Here is a 17,491-nt window from a genome sequence, read left to right as displayed (position 1 = left end):
AGAGAGAGAGAGAGAGAGAGAGAGAGGGATGCCTGTGGGTGGTAAATGGTATCTTTTGATATCTTTTGATATCTTTTGATATCTGATGATATCTTTTTTCTGTAAAGTTGTGTTTTCTGTGAAGTTGACATTTTCAAAGGTCATTCTATAAGCTAGGAGAGGCCTTGGTTGCTAGAACTGGAAAGGTTTTGAGATGCTCCATTCCAGCCCTCCCATTTTACAGATGGGGAAACTGAAGCCTAGAGAAGCTGAGTGACTTGCTGGAGTCCACACAGCTATTATCTCACATTCCAGTCCAAGGCTTATTTCCCTAGGCCTTCCTTCCTCTGAGGGATTTCTTTTTGGTCTATCAGTTCAACCCTGCTTTTGGGGAATTCAAGAAAACCCCACAAGTCTTCCTGCGCCTTCCTACCAAATCTGCACTGGGAAGGGGGTTGTGAGGGACATGGACAGAGTACAGGCGGAGGTCAGGTCCACAGGAACACTTGGAGGTAAATTATTTGGAAGTCCCAACATTTTAATTGGCCATTTTTTAAGGAAGTGGGGTGTGAGTCACTGTAATCCTGAGATAAGCAAGACCTCATCCTCAGAGTAAATGCTTTAAGCTCTTTCTCTTCCTCCCCACACAGCTCACTAGATGGTCAATGGACTTGCCTAGCCTTTGTTTGCTTTTGCTTTGTTTTTGGCTCATGTCATGGAGAAGACATTAATAAGCATAAATGAGTTGGTACCACCTTTGACCTCAAGATACCTTATGATGATTTCATAAATGAGGTTAAAGAGTGCAACAGTCAGAGCAGGCTATCTGTGACAAAACACAAAAAACCAACCTGTGTATCATTACATTTGTGACACCCAATGAAAGCCCAGGGAAAGTTCTGGGCCATTGTACCCTGGCTTCTTCCCTTGGGGCAACATTTCCATCATCCCTCTCTTCACATCCTCTTCTCTACCACCCCTGCTTCCCATTATCTATGGCAAACACAGCTATTTGATCATAAGCACTTTCTTTATCTGTTTCAGTACAGCCTCAGAATTCTTCTTAACACAGACAATCAACCAACTAGTCAGCAATGGCACTTGATAGTAAACTTATTTCCCCCTCTAACCTTAAGAAAGATGTGGATGCTGCACAAGTTTGAGAGAAGGGGTATGTCAAGGCTGGGGGTTGACAGCAGGCAGAGGCCTGGCTATGGGCACTTCCAAGCCTCACAGGATAGTCTTCGCTTAGCAAGTTCACCGAGGCTCATATCCTTTGGTGCCAGTTTTGGAGGAGATCACATACCTGACAGGTTGTCCTTTCTCTGATTTGAGAGCTTCAATTTCCTGGAATGTCATTGCTTAAGGCACTGCTATCTGTCTTCCAGAAAGATCGACTCTCTGTAGCTACTCAGAGTATGTCTACGGTAACCTAAGATGGCTATGTAAGAGAGAGCCACCAAGAAAACAGGTTGTTAAACTGGGACATTAAGGTATTTGTGGATATAGAGATGGTCTCGTTCTATAGGCATGCCTGTGGAAGGTGTCAGGACCTGAGGAGAGCGGCTTAGATGCCTGGACCAGGTGCCATTGCCCTGGAAGCAGCAGGTAACAGCTCCTAGGAGGGAGGTTTTCAAATCCACCCCATTAATACCCCACAGCTCAACTCAACTTGGTGCTTCCCCAGGGACCATCCACGAGTTACAGAGTTGTGGAAAGGATGACAAATAATATGAGGCTCACCCAGTGGGCAGGTGTGGTGGTAAGGGGACTCAAGGGCTGATGGATTCACTTAGTTCCACCAACAGGTGAGCAAGAAGAGCTCAGGGTTGGGAGTTAGGACAGCTGGACCTGTGTCCAGGCTCTTTTATGATCTGGACAGTTCCCCGGACAAGCTGTGGTTTCCTCATCTATAAAGTGAGGGGTTTGAATTATTATTATTATTTTTAAAAGAGCTCTTCCAGTTTGAAGCTTCTGGAATCTAAATTCACTTTAGCATTCTTAGTAAAGTTTCCTGTCTCAAGACTGGCCTCCCCCAGAAACCAGAGCCCAACAGAAGAAAGGAACAGAAAAAGACCAGCCTTTCTTCTTTCTCTGCCTCTGAAAAGTCAGATGGTCCTGTTGCCTAGGGAGTCTCCCTGGTCCATTTCTCTCCCCCAGGACCTCTTACCTGGGCTCCTTTTGATGTCCTGCACAGGTTGGAGGAATCTAGACCATTGAGGTTTGGGAAGAAGCTTCTTTCTGATTGGGCGGCGTCTCTGGTCCTCAACTCCAGGCGTTGGACTTCTCCCTAAACCCAAACTTCTTTAATTCCTGGAGCCCTCCAGCCCATCCTCTTGCTGACTTTCTGTAAATTCTCTTTGCATTTCCTAACCCTATGCCTGGCACATGCCTTCCAGTTGAGGAAGGGTACCATGGAGGACAAGGGAGAGAAAAGATAAATGCTCTCTCTGGCCTTCCTAACAAAGGATTACTTCCTAAACTCCCCAGGAAATCCCAGCTCCTGCTACCATGGTTCCCTGACCTGGTTTGATCAGGCAGGTTTCCTTTAAAGGGGCAGAACCGGGAACGCTCTAGCAGTAGCTTTCATGTCCTCCTTCAGGCGTTACCATCAGTTACTCCTCTCATTAGAATTCTAGCTCCAGTATTTGCCTTTAAAGCAATCATCTAAGAGTTGTCTCCTCAGGGGGCCAATTTGCTTTCTAACCTCAATAAACTCTCTCAATTCCCCATACAGGCAGGCCACAGGCTGGGGAACAGTGTGCCATCAGCATCTTGATGGAAATTTCTGTACAGCCCAACACTGGATGCTAACTTTCTGGTTCTGTGGAATATTTCAGACCTTTCCTCCTTCTGACTTCTACTGACTGGTGTCCTGGGGAGTCACCATGGGACCCTCTCAGAGCAGGAAGGGAATGACCTAACCCCCACCTCCAGAAAGGACGCCGAGCTCTATATATTAGGGAAGCCAGCCCGCCCAAGTCCCATGAGGCTGTGGGATCTAGAAGGCTGGGGTTTGGGGAAGGGGCCCAATCAAAACATGTTTTGTTTGGCTTTGTGGTATGACAGGTCAAGCATTACCCTCCCCTCCCTTTGGCTTGTGTATCCTTCTCCTCTCCCCCTTCCCCGACTCTGTGACAGGGTGTGAGGTGGCCTACCCAAGCTCAGAAACAGAACCTCACACTGCAGAAATTAGCTACACCTGAGTAGACAAACTCCCCACTGACGTCAAACCCCCCTAACCACTGTGCCAGGTGTTTTGGAACTGCCAAAGAGGGGTCTTGATCTGATCACGGAGGGCCTTCAAAGGAAGGAAAGCAAACAAAGGTGGGGGTGGGGTGGGGGAGAGGAACATGGCAGGCCCCAAATTCCAGGGACAGGTGGGAGCTGACTGCAGACCTGTTTCCTGCACAGAGGTCCCTCCCTTGGTGTTGCAAGTTCAGGGCCCATGGCTGTTTGCTGACGACACCTTTTCTTATTCCCCAGATTACTGGTCTCTTGGTTCAGCCTTGGATGCACATCCCTTGCCCTCTTGCACTGGTATTTCCTGAAATTCTTGTGGTTCCCTCACTCCAGCCCCCTAGGCATCTGCACCAGAAGCAACAGGGGGATGCTACCCATGCACAACACGTAACCAGTTTGAAAAGACAGGAAATGTCTATTCCTGAAGAACCATGCAGGGAGTTCACACGCCACTCCATGAGCCAAATGGAAGTGTAGTGAGTATCAGTCACACACACTAGACACAGGATGGGGCAACCAACTGCCCTCCTAGAAAGCAGAAGGCCAAGATGGAATCTTGTTTCTGACAGGTCCTATCGAAGACTGGTGTACAATGGCCCAGAACTTTCCTTGGCCTTTTATTGGGTGTCACAAATGTAATGATACACAGGTGGGCTTTCAGGTTTTGTTTTGGCAACTTTTGTTCCTCCTTCTAGGATATGAAATAATTCATAATTAAGAAAAATTAACCAACAACTCCCCAAGATATCAGCCTGTACCTACAGATTATTCCCTTGAGGCTCAGTTAGCCAGAATTCACTTCAGAACTAAGTTTCCAACGCTCATGGCTCTCTTCAACTCTACATTTCCACATCTCAGAGAGAGGAGGCTGCATTGACCACCAGAGGCTAAACTTGGAGAAGTCGGATTCTTCCAAAGGAAGAAGCCCGAGTTTATGAGGAATAAATGCAAGCTGAGCTAAATGTTCTCTAAAGAGCTACTTCCTTTATTTCATCTTTTCCAGCAGCCTGTGCAGCTGTAGGAGGGGCTGGGGGCTCCTAATTATTGATTCACATACTTTAAGAGGACTTTTCTGGTAATCTCCTCACTTCTCTCTTTGGGACATTGGAAGGACAGAAGGATTCCCTATGGATTTGTCTATCTTCTCAGAATGGCAAGAGGCAGGAAAAGGCAGGCAAGTTAAAAATAATCTCACATAAAGAAAATGAAGGCCTTGCCCAGCTGGTGTGGCTCAGTGGTTGAGCGTTGACCTATGAACCAGGAGGTCAGGGTTTGATTCCTGGTCAGGGCACATGCCCAGGTTGTGGGCTTGACCCTAGCATTGATGTGTCTATCTCGGTCTCCCTCTTCCTTCCTCTTAGAAAATACTAAAAATGTATTTAAAAACACACACACGAAGGCCTTTAAAATTGCCAAATGAAACTGAGGTTTATTGAGTAGAAATCATAGTCACCCTGAAACTACCAACCCATAACTGGTTTTATATTATAGCTGTCCCCAGGCCCTTGCAGCCTTATGACCCAAGAAAGCAAAGACTCTTACAGGAAGCACAAAAAAATGAAAGCACATGGGTTTGATGTAGCCACAGATACAGGCCAGGAAGATTGAGTATCTTGATGGGCAGATCTTAGAGGGTTGACCAGAAGAACCACCTGAGAGAGGAGAGTGATAAGGAGGAGAAGGTGAAGGACAAGGCATAGCTGAGTGACGTTGGTGCCTCACCTTGCATCCACACAAAAAACCATGGTGAGCATTTTGGTAAACTGACCCCATGGCTAGCCAGTTAAGCCCTGAGACAAGCTGTAAAGACAACAATGGTATATTTTGGGTACATTCCATCTCTATGTTCTTAACTTTTTGCCACCTCAGTAATATCTCCTCCTCATTCCTCTGTAGGAACCCAGGGCCATGGAATCACTGAAACTTGGAGTTGGTAGAGAAAGTCTACAGTGGTTATCTCGTCTACCCTCACCAAAGCAAGCATCCCCAACAGGCCTCTGGTTCCTGGCCTGCACTGCCAGAGCGAGGAACTCAGGGTTTCACAAGACAACTTCCAGTGTTAAAAAGCACTTCTCTCCACTGATTCAAAGTCTGCCTGCTTATCACTCCCTCCTTGTTCTATGTTCCAAAGTAACTTTGAGTAAGTTGACTTATTCTTCCACATGTGTTACCTCATACTGTAGACCCAGTCATTTCTTCTTTTCTCTAAACCAAATACAGCACCTTCACTAGCATTCCTGATGAGCCAAGGGGTCTTCAGACCTTAGTCATTCAGCAGACCCTTCCTTGCCAAAGACTTTCTTAAAATGTGCTACCCATTTTTTCCTTTGTACTCTCCCCTCCTTTTTCATTCAACCTATTCTCAGAAATCATTCCTTTAACCTAAGATGCAAATGACTGATCATGCTTACTGTGTTACCTTCCCAGAACTGTTTATATTTTAACAGGTTCAATTATAAAGGATGGCTGGGAATGTTTGGGTACAGGTAATGGCAAGATAGAAGACAGGTGGAGGATAGGCACAGAAAATTTCCGGGACCCTTAAAATCCTCCTTGATACTTTTTCTGAGCAGAATACCAACCCAACAGATAAATTCACTCAAAATAATGAAACTGGTGCTGTTAACTTAGGTGGCTCAGGGAATCTTTGGTGTGATCTACATCTTCACCTCAGGTGAGACTACTCACCTGGCCAGGCAAATCCTCATAAAATGAATTCCTTGAAGGCAGGAACTGGTCTGAGTCTTTCCTGGTTTGTTGTCAAGTGGGGGCCTGAGTAACATATTAACAGTTCCTCATACAATGTCACTTGGGTGAATGAGTGAATGAGGTCAGGCCACAAGTCAGAGTTTCTAGGGCCTGGTCTCATGCAAGTTGGCAAGTGTTCTTGAGTTACCAATACAGGGGCCCATTAGTCAGGGAATAAGGGGAACGACAAACATTTGGGGCCACGAGTTACCAGAAGCTGTATCTGATTTACAGAGCAAGAGGAGATAAGACAACAACAAAAGCATAATAGAAACACACGTGGAGATTCAACTGTGACTCCCATCCCAAAGATACTGTGAAATGAAAAACATGAATTTTGAACTAAAGTAGTCAACTTATCTGTTGAATTGAAGAAAAGACAGGCTACTGTTGGGATCTGAGTCAGTGGTCTAGAAGATCAGGTGGAAGAAATATCTCAAAGCAGAGCAAAAACACAAATGGTAAACATTGTGAAGGAGACGATCAACTTGGAGCAGAAACCAAGGAGAACTGACAAATGGATAATAGGCATTCCAGAAATAGAAAAAGGAAGAGAGGGAGGAAAAGCACTAACCAGAGAAATGTTAGCTGAAGCTTTCTTGAGTTTGCAGCTTGAAAGGCAGTATTGATGGGAAAAGACTTAGGCTTAACTTCAGAAAAACCCTGAACTCCAAAGATAAGGAGAAAATCTTACAACCTTCTAGAAAGAAAGAACAGGTTGTTTATAAAATAAAAGGATGATATTGACATTAGATTTCATATTTGTAACACTTGGCAGCCAGAAAATGAAGACACAACACCTCCAGACAACTGAGGGGAAAGGCTATAGCCCAGACACCCCACCCCCAGCTGAAATGCCATTCACTTAGCAGGAGAAAGAAACCGTGGACATGCAAACAGTCAGAGAACGCGACACCTGTATTCTGTCATATATTATTTGAAGAAAATAAAAAAAGAAGGACTCCTAAACAGGTAATTAATGAATAAGAACCAAGATTACAAAACAGGGGGAGGTGATGGGTAGAGAAAACAGTGATAAAAGGTAACATGCCCAATATAAATAGTAAACTCCAAAGGGACAATAATACAATTCCTTTTTTTTTTTAAAAAAAGATAAATATTGCAAGGGGAAAAATAAAAAATGATCTCAGCAAAATCTAGAGGTGGAAAATATTGGAGAAGTAAGTGTGTTAGGGATGGGGACCTTGGGGAGGAGTGAAAGTAGTGTAAAGGTTTTCATTCCACAGGGTGAGCAAGGAGCATTGGCAAAATGGGGTAGCTTGTGTGGGTAAACAATTTGGTGTCTTGCTTTTATATAACAACAGAGAAATATAGTTTTGCTTATGAGCATTGGGAAAGAAGCAGTGACCAGTAGTGGAATGGAAGAAATACAACAGAGCTTCCAAATGAACAAAGGAAAAAAAGAAAAAGATAGTAACATAATAGAATGTGCAAAAGGAGAAAAGTTAGGAAAACAGAAGCAGTAACAAAAAGTAAATAGTAAAAATAAAGTGGAATAAATAAAAGAAGCATATTGATTGTTACAATAAATATGAAGAGGTTGAATTATCCTACTAAATTACAGAAACACTTAGATTAGGTTAAAAACAAAACATTGCTCTATGTTATTTTTTAAGATATATAGTTAAAAGAAAATGATAATGGTTAAAACAAAGGTATAAGAAAATATCAGAAAATAGGTGTGGCAACATTAATAAGCTGATATGAGGTTAAAAGCACTAATGAGCATAAAAACGAGCAGTTGTAATATTAAAAGATAAAAATCTATGAAGAATAAATGATAGTCAAAGGCATCAGACAACATAGCTGCTACATATATGAGGCAAAAGTTTTACAAATACAAAGGAGTTTAGTAAGCTATACAATTATAGTTAAATTTTAATAAACCCATTTCATAATTAAGATCCCATGGACAAAAAATAAATAAGCACATAGAATAATCGAATGATGCAATTAATAAATCAATTTAATATCTTTCTTTCAAATAAAAATTTGCATTTTAAATGTCCAAAATCAATCAAGTAATTGGCTACAAAAAAAAATTCATAAAAATTTAAAATAGAGATTTTACAGGCCATATTCTCTGTCTTTAATCTAATAAAACTAGGTATAGAAAGTTTAAAAGTATCACAAAGATCCTAAGTGCTGGAAATTAAGAAACACATTCTTAAATAATCCTTGGATCAAAGGGAAATCAAAACTAAAATTATAAACTATTTAAAAACTGATAAAAGTAGAATATTTTATTTTAAAACCTACAGTACACAGCTAAAGGTATACTCAGGGGAAAATTAATAGCCTTAAATGCCTATGTCATTAAAGGAAAAAGATCTAAAATGAAGAAACTTTACATCAATTTTAAAACACTTGAAAAAAAAAAGAACATTTAAACAAAACACCAGAAAACAGGGAAAAAAATCAATAAAATAAAGAACAAACCACAACAAGTAGAAATAACAAATTAATTCCAAACTGCTTCCTTGTCAAAGCCAATAAAATGGGTGAATCTCTCACAAACCTGATTAAGGAAAAGAGAGAGCAAAATCACATAAGATTAGAAATTACAAAGGAGACAAAGCCACAGATACACAAGAGATTGAATTATTGTGAAAACATTATGAGTAACTCTATGGTGTCAAAAATTTAAAACTAAAGAAAATAGATTATTTCCCAGCAAATAAACTCTCAAGTTTGACCAAGAAGAAGTAGAAAACTTGACTATGTTAATTATCATAAAAATGATTGGAAAGATGATTCGAGATCAAATGATTTAAAAATACAGCAGGACAATGCTGTTCCATGATGACAATAGAACTCTACCATGTAGCAGAGAAGATGAAAATGGGAGGGGGAGATGATGAGGCCAGAGGGAGAGGAGATGATAAAGATTTGGGGAGAGGACAGGGGAAAGGGGTGTGCGTGATAGAAAAAGAGATTTTAAGACAGTGTTTCCTTTAAAGTCCCCTTCTCCCCAGTCCAACACTTATATTCCTTCTCTCTCTAATGACTGCTTATTAATGTTCAGCCACAAATACTTATGTTCAGTTTTCCAAAAGCTCCTGCTGGTATTTGGGGTGATAGTAGACAATATCAGTGGCCTGCCCCCTTGCAACCTCATGCTGGTGGTGAGAATCTATAAGTTTAGGGCTCCTGCCTCTACTCATTCAAGGCGTCAGTGAGATGGGGAAGTGCTGGTGAAGGTGGGGCAAGGTCACTCCAGGGAGCTCTCCTGTCCCATGAGACTATTTGGGCTACTTCAGAGGACATCTGGGCATCTGTCCGTGGCCTGTAGACAGTGTAACCTGCACGGGGCAGACTTCTCAGAGGCCTGGGGATTTTTACTTCTGCTCAAACTAGCAGATAATTTGTTTTTCTATTTCTACATAAATATCTTGCCATTTTGGTCACAATGTATTATAGACTTTCTGGGGCCCTGTGGTTTTTCCAGACTTGCTGGGCATATTTTTTCATTTTTCTGACTAACTTAGCTTTTATCCATTTGTCTTCAAATGAGTTTGGCATCTTGTAATATAGTTAAACTCTTCATTCTTGGGAGCGGGGATTGTTAAAGTGGAAACTTGGGAGGAAAAAAACCCACAAAACCTAGATCCCTGTGTTCAAAGTGGTACCCCATAAAGGACAAACTATGAAGTGGGGAGGGAAGAGAAGAGAGGGGAGGAGATAAAGTTACTCAAGTGAGCTGAAAGAATTTTCATATCCAACTAGTTTTCCTCTCCTAGAAATCCAATAAAAGATAGTTCAGTTCTTGGGTGGAGCTTCTCAAGGGCTTAATGGAGAGAAGAGGCGATTTCCTAGGGCAATTAGTGGGGTATCTCTGATTCTGTTATCTCTTGTTAGAATACCTTGGGGTCTCCCTTCCATTTTGGGTAATTGTGCCCTGGCTGGAAGTCTGGCTGGGAACTGAAGCCCCTGAGCTTCCTATAGAAGCCTCTGAATCACAAGATGAGGGACTACATGGCCTTCACACTCCCTTCTAACCCTGAGTTTCTATGAGCCTCTCTGCTCTTGCTGCTGGAAGCTCCTGAGCTTCTGAAAGGTCATGGTTTTTTCTTCCTTGCACGGTGGTGAGCCCACTGGCAGAGGGGGGAACAGGGTGAGGAAGTGGAGGACGGTGAGCCTTAGGAGTGATTCCCAGACATCTGTGTAGAAGGAGGGACGGTTAAACCTGTACCCGTTGGTACACATCACTGGGTCTGTCATTCTCTGAGGGCCTCAGGGTGCATCTTCCTGAGTCTGGTCATACTAATCTCACTTTCTGTGGCCCATCTCCCACCACTTTTATCCCCTCCACTTCCTAAGAATTTTCACACTATCACCCAGTAGGTACATGTCTGTGGTATAGAACCTGGTGGTGTCCTTTTGGCCTGCTGATTGCCCATCCATGCCTGACCATTGTTATGTTGGCTATGTGTAGCAGGCACTGACATACTACTGTTTGAAGGCCACATCTAGCTTGCTGTCTGTTTGATAAAGTCTTATTTGAACTCAACCACACCCATTCATTTATATACCATCCCAGGCTACTTTTCACTACAATGATAGAGTTGAGTATTTGCAAAAGAGACTATGGCCTCCAGAGCCAAAAATATTTACTATTTGACCCTTTCCAGAAAAAGTTTGTCAACTCCTGATCTATATACAACTAAAGACTAAATGCAAGCTAGTTACTGTATTAATTGGGAAGCCAAATTATAAAATTCATAAATAATAGTTTGTTTATCTAAAGTCAAGGCTAACCATTGAAATATCAGATGTTAAAGAGCCTCCAATACCCATAAGCAAATAAAAAAATGGAATAAACTTTCCCAGCTATTCACAAATGAACTCAGGTATTTTCCTCAACTGAAATTTCTGCCCAAAGTTGCTGGTTTGAGTTACACTGAGAAATGCTTATCCTTCATAAAAAAGTCACATGGAGGATTCTAATTAATTAATTCCTTCCTATGGAATATCACCTTGCCCTTTACTCTGACCACTAAACATTTGAGACTCCATATTTAGACACTTCCAGTGCCCTCATTGTCCCTATTTCGATTTTAAAATGTTATCAGTGTAAGGTTTTATGTAAAGCTGTATGTGCCCATCAGCCACTAGCTCTGTGTACTATGGTGCCTTCAATTCTTTGCATGTGTCCCCTGAATTTTCATTCATTCTGTGTCTGCCTAGGAACAACTCATTAAGATCAATTTTACAGCATCTATTATTTAGTTAAACATGCCAACAAGATTATCTCTTAATCGCCTTCCCCAAATACTAAATACAAACAAATAATGTTCTTGTTTTAAGTCGATGACTTTGAAAACACATGCCTTGCTTCTAACTCCAGTAAGCTTGTTACCAACTTCCTCTAATGTCACATGATGGATAGCTGTGGCAATTTGGTCAGAGAGAGAAAACCAGCATCAGGAAAGAGAGTTGTTGGTGTGTTTGGTTCTGCACAGGTGCAAGGAGAGGCAAAGAAAGCAGGTGCTGTAGCTGATTGACCCAGAATCGAGACCACAGAGAGCAGAACAAGGTTCAGGCAAAGAGCATTTCTGCCTGGAACTTGGCTAGTCACCGCTGGGGGACTTCTCTTCTTCAGTGCTTTTCAAGGTCAGATAATAGATGCGGTTGGCCTCTGGGTAGGTGACCTTGCTGAGGGGCAGCTTGTAGATGGCGGGGTTGTTGGTTGTCAGGAGCATGAAGATGAGGGTGGAGAGGCAGAAGGCCCAGGTGCCTGGTGGTACACCAACCTGGAAGCAAAAGCACTGTTGTCTGAAAATGTTCCTAGATCCTGGGGGAGAAGGATGTGGTAGGGGTTGAGATTGGGACACCTCCCCTAGTGACAACATTGGTTTCTGGAGTCTTAAGGACAGAGGAGTTCGTCTATGAATTTGAGGTGTTGTCACCTTTGGACACAACCAGAATCTTTTAATGATGGAGCTGAAAATTGGCCTAGAAATGATGGCCTCTAACATTCAGCCAAACACAAGTACTATCTGTGCATCCTTGTTTTCCACTGTTGGTTGCATCACACACACACACACACACACACACACACACACACACACACACACACCATGCACACTTCAGAGGCAACTGTACCCAGGTGCCAGCGCTTCTCAGGACAAACCCTAGATAAACCTTGACAAAGGCATTGTGCAGAGTATTGGCTACTATAACTCACTCAGGATTCTTCCTCAAGACTCCAAACATCCTGAAGCACTGGCTAGGGAAGGGCACAGTGTTCTGGAGAGTCCAAACTTACCACTGCCATTATGTTGGAGAGGGCTGCTCCCATATATGCACAGAACAAGGCTGCAGAGGAACAAGGATCATCTAGTCAGCTCCCAGGCCCCACCCCCTAACCCTCTCCAAGAGCAGGGATCTCAGCCTGTCTCCAGCAGCCTCAGTGTCTACACCACATCTTGACATGTGGCCCATCTCCCACCAGACTGTGCATTCTCTGAGGGCAGAGGGTAAGGCTTACATATTCTTTTATCCCCTCCCATTTCCATGGTGGCCTTGCATAGAGTCAGGGGTCATAAGCATCTTTTGCTTGTCCACACTGACTTTGAGATGGTCAAGCACAGGCCTGAATGATTACTTGTCTGTGGGGTGAGTGGTCAGACTACATGAGCTCCAGATAAGGCCCCTCCTGTCCAAGATTCTCAGCAACGCTGATGCCATTGGACCCTCACCAAGTCCCGTCAGAGTTGGACCTTATTTGGTCTCTGAGCTCATCCCTAGGAGCCAGGCATCTGGGTTCAACCACAGGATGTGGGCCCCCAGGATAGTTAGGGGAGACCTGCCATACCCCTGGTGCCTCTGGACAAGCTCCTTCTTCCCCTACCCCTTTACTCTCTGTTTCTCTGTCTAGAACACCTTCTCCCCTCTCTGCCTGTCCAGATCCCACACTGAAAGTGTTGAGATGAACCTCAGCCTCCCTCTGAAGCCTCCCCAGAAGGTTCTAGCCACAGGAACCTGCAACTTTTTTGAAGGCCAAAGGCAGTTCCAATCTGACCTTCAAAATACCTGGTGCTTTTGACTTAACAGATATTTACTGAAGTCACTGTCTCCATGCCCATCCTTGTGCTATGCTGAGGGGAATACAAGAGACATGGAAGTCATTTAGCATTTCCACACTGAAGTGGGAGAAAACAAAAGGAAAACTCTCCTGGATGCTATTCTGCTCTGTCTCTAGTTTGGCTTATTAAAATCCTGCTGTTTCCAGAGAATGTAAGCAAACCAGGGCAGAAAGGCTGATGGAAAGATGGGACTGGGGTTTGATTCCTGCTTCTGCCATTAATAGCTGAGTTCTAGGTTCATTAATCCCTCTGAGTCTCATTTCTTCATCTGTAAAACAGGTTCACAATCTATGCCTGGTAGTGATCTTGGGAGGATTAAGAGGGTTCATATGTTTATATGGCACATAGTGTGGTGCTGGGTGCAGATATAATGATTGTGCTCAATTTCTCCTTGGACACAGCATTCTGTCTTTACTCTTACACATTCAAGCTTCCATAGAGCTATATTATATTTTTCTTAGGTCTTGATGCTCCCAAGTACACCATCTCATTAGATCTTCCCAACAAATCTTTTTAGACATCACAATCTTAATAACTGTGCAATGGCTCCTCTTTTGCTAGACCATGTCCTTATGACACTACTGTGTCTTCCATGCCTTGCTTGGGGCCTGGCACTTAGTGGTGCTTTACAAATAATTGTTGAATGAAGAGTTATTGAGAGTAGGAATGCACTATGTGATGGAGGAGGCACCTCAAGTCGCCCAGATATGAAAGACCCAAGCCACTGGTCTTTCTATCACTGCTGCTCACTTCTGATTAGTGGTCACCATGGGTTTTATCACCAAAGGTGGGTTTGGGGAAGGGAGGAATAGTAGAGTGACTTGGTTGTCAGCTTTCCCAAATACTCACCACAGACAAGGGCCAGCAGGTGGGTCTGCCAGGTGAGGGCGTAGAACATGCCCCCGATGGCGATGCAGGCGAGGACGCAGTTGTAACTCCAGAGGCCCATGTAGATCATCTCGAAGGGCGTGGCCACTGTCAGGGCTGTGGGACAAGGTGTGGTGTTTCTGGCTGGTTCTGGGTCACAGCACAAAGGCATCTTGTGGCTGGTGCTGGGACCCAGGGTGGCCTCATCCCAGCCGTTCCCCCTGACACCCGCTATAGCTACCCATCGAAGGAGCCTCTACAGATGGTGTCTGGTCTCTGGAAACCATCAATGGGAAGAGAGCAGTGGTTTCCAAGCTGTTTTTCAAAGATTTTACACAGATGTATGGCTACTTCCAGGGTGGCGGGGAGGGCAAGGCCATAGGACTCTAGCCCTCTCTTTGGCCAGAGAAGCTACATTTTTAGCAAGAAAAATTTCAATTGAAAACATTCTGCTTCAAATGGTTGAGAAAAAGCATGAATGTGCACACGTAGACATATGGAGATGGAGAAGTGATACAGCAAACTGGGTGAGATGTGAACAATCAGTGAATCTGGGTAAAGGATTATGGGTGGCTCTTGTGTTACTTTCATTTTTGATAAGTTTGAAATTTTTTTCAGATAGCTTTTTAAAAAAATTTCTGCTTCTAAGACATTTTTGCAAAATATTGGGATGAGTCAATAGGTTCCTATTCCCAATGCCCCGAACTCTAATTTCTGACTCTGTTGTCCACATACACATATATAGGTGTGTGTACACGCATGCATATATTAAATTACATTTTCAAGTGGCAATACAATTTTTGAGAATATTTTTTTCTTTTAGCTTACTCAAAATTTCAAAGTGTTGGCTCACTTATGCCCCTGCCTATCAGCTTCTGCTTCTACCCCTTAGCTCCTAGAGGCTCAGTCTGCAAGCCTACTGGTCTTCGTTCCCCTTGTATTTCTCCATGTGTCCTGCTACTGCAATCTGCTCCCTTTGGAGAGTCAAGAAATGGAGAAGTAACCTGACAGTGTTTACAAACTCCAGTGAAGATAGCAAGTCTAGATATTGGTTATGTGTGTGTGAGAATGACCGTGGGGAAATGATCCCTGTAGAGAGGGGTGCTGTTCTACCTGCTAGCATCCCCACGATGGAGCCAATGGCTGCATGCAAGCAGATGAGTGGCGAGCAGATGAACAGAGCCACCAGGAACACGCCACCTGTCCAGGGATTGTCGCAGCCGTACACCTGGCCAACCCCGACGGGGATGGCTTGTAGCAGCTGCAAAGTAAATAGAATCCAGGTCATTGGAGTGTGGGCTGGTCATGCAAAGACCAGACTCGGGGCCAGGACTGAGCCATTCTGGGGGTGGGTGGGTGGGTGGGTAATGGGGCTGAACGGGAGTATGGCTGTGCCCTCCAGTGTGTGAGAGAAGATGGGAGGGTGTGACCTGGAACAAATAGCTCCTCACTCCACCACCTTGCAGGCATCTGAGCATTGCTCATGCAAAGCCAAGCAGGGCTCCCCAACCCAGGGGCTGGGCGGGGTGTTTCTGAGGTACACATGGCTTCTACTTTTAGGGAACCTCCTCTCTAGACTACCATTGGGGATTTCAGTGAATGACGGGAAATCCTAGAAATTCTCCAGGAATATTAGGACCATTCAAGGCCATTTTGATGGATGATTGGTCCAAAGGTCACTCAGCATATTGGTGGCCAAGCCCAAGCTACAACCTCTGAACTTGACCCCTAGTCTCTTTGGTGGCTGCTGCACATTCAGTGTTAGCCTGGGGACTAGGAAGCCCCGGGGAAGGAGGAGCACTCAGCATTGAAGAAAGTAATGTGAAGAACGTCTGGAGAACAGCACAAAGCCCAACCGTCCCTGAGCTGAGCGTCATTTGGTGATGTTGGAATTGAAGATGATTAACTGGCAGTGATGTCAGATGGTCTTTTTCTGCTCAAGCTGAATCACCCACATTCTGGCTGTCCTTTGAGGGCAAAAAGGAAGGGAAGGAGATTGGCAGGGTAGGAAGAGCCCTGGCCTGGGGCTCGAGGGCTCCAGCTTTCAGGGGGGCTCTGTACAAGGTTGTGTGACCATGGGCATGTCACCTCCTCATTTTAGGCTCTGGTGCCATTCTCTCTAATGAAAAGGCTGGCCTAGCAGATGATATTCCAGCTTTAAAATCCTGCAAACTCTTTTTTCCACTACCAGGTCATGTGACCTTTTTGAGGACAGGGCTCCCTTGTGGCAGGGTACTTTATAGGTGCTTAATAACTATGTATTGAATAGCTCAGTGGTTTTTAAACTTCATGTACACAGGAACCACCTAAATATCTTTACAAACAATGTTGATGCCTGGCTCCTCCCAGACTTTCTGATTTAACTGGTATGGAGCATGACCGGGCCTTAGGGGTTTTGAATGTGCAAAGGAGTTTGGGGACCAATGGGTGAGTTATTGACAATTTATTGTAGATGTTGGGAGTTCATTGTCTTTCTTCCATTGGTAAAATTTTGTACTTTTTTTTCACAACTTGATTGGATTCTGAAGTTAGTATGATTTTTTTTTTTTTTTTTTTTTTTTTTTGCTTGAGGAGTCTCTGAGAGCTTTTAGGAGTTGTCCACCCTTGTCTCTGAGGAGGTGGCCTTTTAATAACCAAGCACTGTCAGGGCTAAACCCTACAGACTTGTGCAAGGAATGTCAGGGTAGGGGCTCTGTGTTATTTAAAGGAACCTGAAACATTTTGTGCCAGTCCAGGGAACTCAGCTTAAGTGGGGGAACAGGCTGGAAAGCTACTCAATAAATATTCCACTACTTCCTGAAGTCTGAGGAATGCTGAGGGGAATTGGGCTCCCACCTTCCATCTGGGAACACAGATTTTAAGCCCAAGCGGCCAAGAATGAGAGGAATGAGGAAACAAGCTGACTTGGAAAGGAGCCTCTATAGGGACCTGGTGAACTATGGCCCCAGGAGGCCTGCCCTCCCCTCCCCGCTGCTTTTCAGGCCACAGCTGACACCCTGGTGTGAGGGAAAGTCAGGTGTGTGGTGGAAATTTACTGAGCGCCAGGCTCCTCATACTCTAGATAATCCTCATGTAACAACAACATGCCTGTTCAACAAAAAAGAAGTCATTCCCCTCATTGTTTTAAAGAGAAAGAGGGAAATGGCATTGAGTCTTCAAATCAGCTCTGGATGGTGTAGAAGAGAAGCCTGTTGTCAGAGTCATGGTTGGGTGGGGAGCTCAGATAGTGTGCTTAGGTTTCAGGGTACGTGGATTTGGGTTCTACCACTTTCTAACTGTTTATTTTGAAGGTGAACAAGAGTCATCTCTTCTCTGTGGCCCTTTCTACTCTGGCCCCCTCAGTGCTGGACTGTACAGTCACACAATACAGGGTGGGTGGTGCCTTTCTCTCTGGCAATGCCACATGTCACTGCAACTGTCACCTGGACCATACTTCATGGATAGGGCACGGATTAGGTCTTCAATAAAGTTTATTTTTTGTGGTCTGTTAATCCTCACCTGAGGATTTTCCATTGATTTTTAGAGAGAATGGAAGGGGCGAAGAA

General features: G+C 44.0%; 1 protein-coding gene across 1 annotated transcript in view; it reads right to left on the bottom strand.

Moving 5' to 3' along the window:
• Positions 1-17,491, bottom strand: part of SLC14A2 (solute carrier family 14 member 2) — a gene marked incomplete at its 3' end in the record, with an annotated part of 369,165 nt that overhangs the window by 14,351 nt on the left and 337,323 nt on the right. The window contains exons 9-12 of the mRNA XM_079784559.1: positions 15,060-15,207; positions 13,929-14,063; positions 12,260-12,309; positions 11,570-11,744 (exon numbers count right to left, since the gene is read on the bottom strand). Of these exons, the coding sequence (XP_079640685.1) occupies positions 11,570-11,744; positions 12,260-12,309; positions 13,929-14,063; positions 15,060-15,207 (508 nt within the window). The remainder of the gene's footprint in view (positions 1-11,569; positions 11,745-12,259; positions 12,310-13,928; positions 14,064-15,059; positions 15,208-17,491) is intronic.

This window comes from Cnephaeus nilssonii (assembly GCF_951640355.1).
Source record: "Cnephaeus nilssonii genome assembly, chromosome: 11".
NCBI lineage: Eukaryota > Metazoa > Chordata > Mammalia > Chiroptera > Vespertilionidae > Cnephaeus > Cnephaeus nilssonii.
Note: the sequence above shows the minus strand (reverse complement) of the source record. Positions and strands in the feature narration are given on the sequence as shown.